This window comes from Urtica dioica, chromosome 7, assembly GCF_054948205.1.
Source record: "Urtica dioica subsp. dioica isolate 48M chromosome 7, U.dioica_male_clone48M_v1_H2, whole genome shotgun sequence".
In the NCBI taxonomy this organism is placed as follows: Eukaryota; Viridiplantae; Streptophyta; class Magnoliopsida; order Rosales; family Urticaceae; genus Urtica; species Urtica dioica.
Window position 1 is genome coordinate 14,563,735 of NC_142762.1, and position 6,386 is coordinate 14,570,120.

The 6,386-nt window shown below is 47.7% G+C and overlaps 1 protein-coding gene across 2 annotated transcripts; it reads right to left on the reverse strand.

Annotated features, from left to right (window-relative positions):
- Nucleotides 1-2,654: 2,654 nt before the first annotated feature.
- On the reverse strand, nucleotides 2,655-6,166 carry LOC149390271 (RNA-directed DNA polymerase (reverse transcriptase)). Of its 2 annotated transcripts, XM_089620645.1 has the most exons (3): nucleotides 3,861-6,166; nucleotides 3,219-3,749; nucleotides 2,655-2,906 (listed from the first exon to the last, which is right to left on the reverse strand). In XM_089620645.1, the coding sequence occupies exon 1, from the start codon at nucleotides 6,071-6,073 to the stop codon at nucleotides 3,884-3,886; it is 2,190 nt and encodes a 729-aa protein (XP_089476771.1). In that variant the 5' UTR covers nucleotides 6,074-6,166; the 3' UTR covers nucleotides 2,655-2,906; nucleotides 3,219-3,749; nucleotides 3,861-3,883. The 2 variants fall into 2 exon arrangements, with proteins under 2 accessions (XP_089476771.1, XP_089476770.1); XM_089620644.1 differs by having other exon boundaries at nucleotides 3,219-6,166.
- Nucleotides 6,167-6,386: the final 220 nt, after the last annotated feature.

A 6,386-nucleotide genomic window follows, 5' to 3' on the forward strand; every position in this document is an offset into this window, starting at 1 on the left:
CGTTCAAAGGGCCGATGGTCAGGCCGGAGGTCCTGAAGAGCGGCAAGCCTTCTCTCATGAGTCGACTGACAAGTGCTCATGCCAAGTCCTCATGCCCCTCGAGTCGAGCCCCGAGTCGCTCCTCGAGTCGAACCTTGAGTTGTTCCTCGAGTCGAGCCTCGAGTCGTTCTCGAGTCGCTCCTCGAGTCAAGCCACTAGTCACTCTCGTCGAGTTGAGCCTTGCTCCTCGAGTCGAGTCACTCTCGTCAAGCGGAAACCTTCATATTTCACGTAGGAAAAATGATATTCGAAGACCCCTAAAGGCCCGCAAGAGCCCGACAAGACGAGCCGTTCACCGCACGCACAGCACGCTGCGCCGGCCAGCCGTGCAGCAGGCAGCGCGCCGTGCCAGGACGCGCCCGCGCCGCGCGCTCCATGCGCCGCGCGTCCTGCGCCGCGCATCCCGCGCCGCGCCCGGTGACCTGCGCGCCGCGCCCCTGCGCCGCGCGTTGTGCGCCGCGCTTTGTGCGCCGTGCGCCTCCACTTGATGGCACGCGCGTTCCTAGTCCCACATGGACGAAAAAGGGACCTTCTAAGGCCCCCAAACACCTATATAAACCCCATCCCATTGAGGGGAAAGCCATCCCATAAAATCCCATTGAATCCAATAAATTCTCTTCATCTCCTATCGACACGCTCGATTTCTTACTCTTCTCTGCTTCTCTGGATGCCATATTTGGCCTGAAGCAGTCTCTCTTCTCTCTCCTCCGTTCTCAGAGGTTCCGAAGCACTCACGGGGACTTCCCTGACGTCGCTCCCTCTGACCGAACGTTCTCCGGTGCTCAAGCACGCCCCTAGGGTTCTTGACTAGAGTTCCCCTCGCGCGTCTAACACGCTAGACGCGTACGCGATCTCCGAGGTTCTGAGACGCTGCCGAGGACTCCTCGCGCCCCGTCTCCTTCGTCGAGCACGCCTCTCCACCAAAGTTCTACGCCTCATACTGCGTCTTTCACGCTTGAACTACGTTCTGACCTGATCCCACGCACGGGTACGTAGGCAGCCGACAACCAAGGCACGGTCACTCCTCCTCCTCACCCCCTACCTCTCCCGAGAGGCGGGTTGATCGGAGAAAACCCTAGCTCGAGACTATCGAGTTCACACTCTTGGCCCGGGTGCGATCACTTGGTCCGGCCTTGGATCGAACCGCCCGAGGTTTTAAATAGTTGTTCATTTTCGTGCGACAACACTTATTGTCATCCCTAGTCCCTGCTTGATATAGTCTCCTAGTAAGAGATGCGGTTGTCTAGTCATTTTTAAGTTTGGGTTTAGCAAATAGCCCAGCTTTCAAATGTTGAGGCTAAGTAACCCAAATTAAAAAAAAAAAAACCTTGAAAATACCCTTTTGCTACCAAGAGCGAAACCGACTTCCTCTTCTTCACCGAGATCGGACTGTTTGAAGCTTTCGGAGACTCAATCGCGATCCTCATCAGACGATTGTTCGCCGCCTACGAGACTCGCTCCTCGGCGTAGAACACTAGTGAGTCTTTACCTGGAATTGTTACGAAATTCGATGTTGATGATAATGATGTGGCAATCACAACGACCTCACGTTGCTCGTGCAGAGTTCTCTTCCATGAGAGTGAAAGAAGCTTTTTAGTCGAGACCGCCCGAGCCAAGCTCCGACGAACTAGCAGATCCTACTCGTCCACATTCTCGAGGAAAGCCACGATCAACGGTCTCTTACCAATCTCGCCGATGATGTGGTCGACCATGTTCTTGCCTCAAAACAACTCGCCATATTCCGATTCGGATCGCCGTCGCGTTCCGAGAGCTCAGATCCACGCGGACCGAGCTTTCACGCTGTCACCGTCGATTTTTGTCATTATCGTCTTTTATGGCCAATATTGTCATCGATCGTCATCACCACCGTCATTACTGTTTTCTTCTTCTTCTTCTTCTTCTTCTTCTTATTTCGATTTTAGGGTTTTTGTTATAGAAGAGTGAATTAAATATTATGAAAGTAGAATTAAATATTTTGACACTTTGTTGCCTTCTAATTGCAGATGACTAGACTTCAAACATTTTGTTGACTGTTTAGATGATGGATTTAAACTTAATTTTTAGCTAGGTTTCTTTTCCGTAGAAGTGGATTAAATTTTTTGAAAGCACGATTAAAATATTTGAAATCATGTAATTTGTTTGTGTGTTTTTTGGAATTGAACTAACAAAATTGAAGGCATGATTAAGTTTTTTGAAAATCTGTAGCCTAATTTTGACGATAAAATTAGTTTTGAAACTATTTGTTATATATAAAAAATGCATTAAAAAATAACGGATTAAAATTTTGGACATCTAGATTAATTATTTTGAAATCCTAAAAAAACGAGTTCACTCAAAACATTAATGGTCTATGAATATTTTTACAATATAAGTAGTTAGAATACACTAATTTATCAGATATTGGCTACTTTGCTTAACACTTAGCTTGAATTAACTAGTACAAAAAAAAAATCTATATATAGAAAAAAAATGGTTCTCAATTTTTTTTTTTTTTTTTTTGGCACAATTAATCCTTCCTACAATACTGGAACATTTTGTTTCAAAAAACTCGGGCACCTTTTTCTCTATTTTCTCAAAAAGTTGGTTGGAAGAGACCTAATCGAGTCAAGGCGAAATCTGAAAGTCTGAAGTAAACTGAATTAATCATATTCAAAGTCAAACTTATATTTCTTCTGTCTTACAATAATAGAAAACCCAACTTTGTTCAACAACTAAGAAAATGCAAAAAGTAGAATAAAAGCTCAAACTAGCCCATTCTATAAGAAGAGGTCAAAAGAGACTAGCACAAGGAAATGACCAACCTGTTATTTTACTGCCTCGAGTAGTTGGTCTATGCTCCATCAAGCTTTCATCATTCATACACCAAACTGAAAACTCATAAACAAATAAATAGATAAACAGTCAAATCGATACTATTATCATATATAAAAAAGAAGACAGGCATAAACATTAATTTTGTTATGTAAACAAAAAAAAAAAAAAAAAAAAAGGAAAGGGCTAACACATAAGAAAACAAAAAAATTAGGTCCCCCTTGCCAATAACACATACATAAAGGAAGAGGGTGTTCCGGTGAGAGGTAATTGGTTCATACTCAGCAATTATTATCATCCGACAGTTCAACACTTCCTAGAGATAGTTGAATATGGAAATACAGAGAATACGAAGATTTGACTCATACCGCTTCAATCCCAAGCTGAGAACCGTTTTGTTTACTATTCCGAAATCCTGTCCAGCCTAAGCTCGTTCTCTACTCCAGCATCAAAAACTCACAAACAAACAGGTTGAAGAGCCAACAAGCCTTCAGCGAATCGATCCAGAGCATAACCTGAGAGAGAGAGAGAGATAGATAGAGAGAGAGAGAGAGAGAGAGAGAGAGAGAGAGAGCCTCCCTGGGTGTAGTCTCTCCTAAACCGCGAGTTCAAATAGAGCTTCGCTGTGGCAGTCCGAATCGACGGCCTGCATTTCTGGATTGCTTACCAAGAGTGGATGGAGTGTGTTTGAGTGAAGTAGAAGGAGAGCGTAAAATGACAAGCCATTACTAGTATAGCATATCCGACTCTCGCGCTTCTTTTGAAGTGTAACCGTTCAAGGAAATGCTTTTGAAAAGGGACCAACTATATGATCAAGTTCTTGAAGTTGATGAAGGTTTTCGTTTCCCTGACAAAGAATCATCGGTTTCTGGTAGAGAATATATCTGTCTTACCAGGCCCTGCGAAGAAAGGAAGAACAAAAAAAAGGCACTAAAACAGCTTTACAATGACGGATTACGAGTGTGTACAGTTTCAAATAAGGAAAATTTGGACAAGTTTCAAGCAACAACATCGATGTTATTCCATTCAAGATTTAATCCAAATGAATGATTGAGGAGCAATCAACATCCTGAAGGGTGATGGTTCCCATGTAGAAAGCGTGTATGTGATCGGGGCAGAGAGGAAGGCATTTCCGATGAAAGCTGTTGTGGATCGCTCCGAGCCCTCTCACACACTTGTGCTCGCCCAACAACAGTCTCACCCGATACACCGTGGTGTCGGTTCTCCCGCAGAAATGAGCTGCGCATCGGTGGGCGGGCTCATCCGTGGCCAGCCTTACGAGAGCCAGCGACAGAGCTGCGTCCACCGGCTTTGGGTCGGTGATCAGTTTGCGGTCTCCCATCATCTTGACCTCCTTCTCCGTTGGGAAGTAATACGCCGACGACACCTTCAGGTCCTTAGTGAAGTGGCGGATGGTGTTGGCCTTGGTAGACCCGTGCTTCTCGGCCAGAGTCAGCAAGCAAGAGAACCTCAGGTGGTAAGTCACGGTGGTCTTCAGCGCCGCAAAGTTGTGGCAGCACGAGAAGAAGTCGAGCCACTGCCTCGCGATCCCGGCGTACCACTTGACGAGGTCCGCGTCCTCGAGGGCTACGAGGGACCCCACGGGCCTGGGCCGGCCCAGCTCGTTCATGAACCCGGCCAGCCTCACCGCCTTCCTCACCGCCTCCATCGGCGCCTCCACTTTCATGACCAGCCTCGTCAGATCGTCTGCCGCAGCCTTGCGCTCCTCCTCCGCCTCCCTCCGCCTCTCCTCCGCCTCCATACCCCTCCGCGCCTCGGCGGGACTCAGGTGTTTCTCCACTTCCCTTTGGAACGCGTCGTAAGACTCGACGAGCCCTCGGGGCAGTTTCTCTCTGATGTGCCCCAGGGAGAGGAAGTCCCCTGAGGTGAGGGCTCGGTGCCAGGCCCAACGCTCGTCAAGCGACCCCAAGAACGCTTCCGTGCTTTCCTCGCCCCACCCTGCAAACACCTGCCTCACTTCGTCTTCGACTCGGAAATCCATTTCCAATCGCCCCTCGTTCCTCTTCGCCTTTCTGTAGCAGTGTTTCATGATCTTCGCGCCCAAGATCTTCCTCGTCCTCTCTCTCGCGTTCCTGCGCTCCATTGCTTCGACTTCCCTCTGCCTGAGGTGCTTCTTCCGAGCCCGGACCGCCTTCTCCGACATCGGAGGATGGAGGACCGAGGGCCGTACCGCCTGCAACACCATTCCCACGAACTCGATGGTCTCCGAGACCGTGCTGTGAATCGCCATCTTTTCTCCATCCACTTTCAATTCCAGCCTCTCTTCAAAGTACTCGACCGCCCATTTCCTCAGCCCTGTCGCCACACTCTTCGGCCCGGACGTCACCACCAATATTTCGTCCAAGTACCGGACCGCGTGTATCTTCATCGGCTTGAAGAAAACGCCATTCTCGTTCTCCCTCGGCCCTATCTCAATCACAGGATTCTCTCTGCTCCTCTGGACCCTCTTCTCCTGAAACTCTCTGTCGAACCCGTCCAAGTAAACGTTGAGGAGAATCGAGCTCAGACCGCTCTCCTGAGGAAACCCTCTTCCGAAGAAACAGCCGCCGAGCTGGATCGAAACTACCCCGCTCTCGAACAGCTTCTTGATCACCTCGATCAGAGCTCCGTCGCTGATTCTATCGCCCATGAATGAGCACAGCTTATCGATGTTTCGAGTATTGAAATCTTGGCGGTGAAACCCGACGGTGAACCACCAAGTGGGATTCTCGACGGAGTTCTTGAGATACCGAATCGCCGCGTGTCGACCGCCGAAACAGAAAGACGCAAACTTTTTGTCGTAAATCACTCCCAAAACCATCCTAATTGCCTCAATCAGAACCTTCAGTTTCATATTGGGAAGGACCAGAAAATCACCTCTGGGATTGGAGGACTCCATTGTGACGCAACAAGCGTGGATGTCGAGGCGATTCTCGGAGATTTCGAGACCCAAATCGTGGACAGAGAGGAGTCTAGGGTCATGAGTTGCGGAGAGGTTTTTAGAGGCGGTGATGAGGACTTTGGGTGAAGCGACGACGTTTCGGAGGAGGTCGGAGAACTTTCCATGAGAGAAACGGCTGAGGACGAGGGCTTTGAGCTTGGTTTTGGAGAGGCTTCGGATTTCGGAAAGTGCAGAGAAAGAGTGGACAGAGAAGAGAGGGGTAAAGACAGAAGGCCTTTTGGGAGTGACCCGATTCGTCGTTCTTCCGAGGTTTAAGAGCATTGACGCCAACAGGGTTTTTGGAGCCACAATGGTTTGATTTAATTTTAACTTTTTCTTGGATCTTTTATCTCACAAGAACACCCTCGAAGAATTTGCTTTAGTAACCAACTCAAGCATTGAAATTATATAAAAGCGAAGAATTTTCACTTTTTATTTTATTTTGATTTATTTTTAGTATTATAGTAATTAACTTTAAAATTCTGATTAAGTCTAAATTCCCTTTTTTCTATTTCACTATTTCCTCATCTCTTTTCTTCCTCTTCATTCTCGTCTAACACCGAGCCCTCTCTCTCTCTTCTTTTGCGAGCCCTCT

Coding starts and splice junctions, on each gene's coding strand:
- LOC149390271 (XM_089620645.1), bottom strand. CDS start 6,073: ATGCTCTTAAACCTCGGAAGAACGACGAATCGGGTCACTCCCAAAAGG.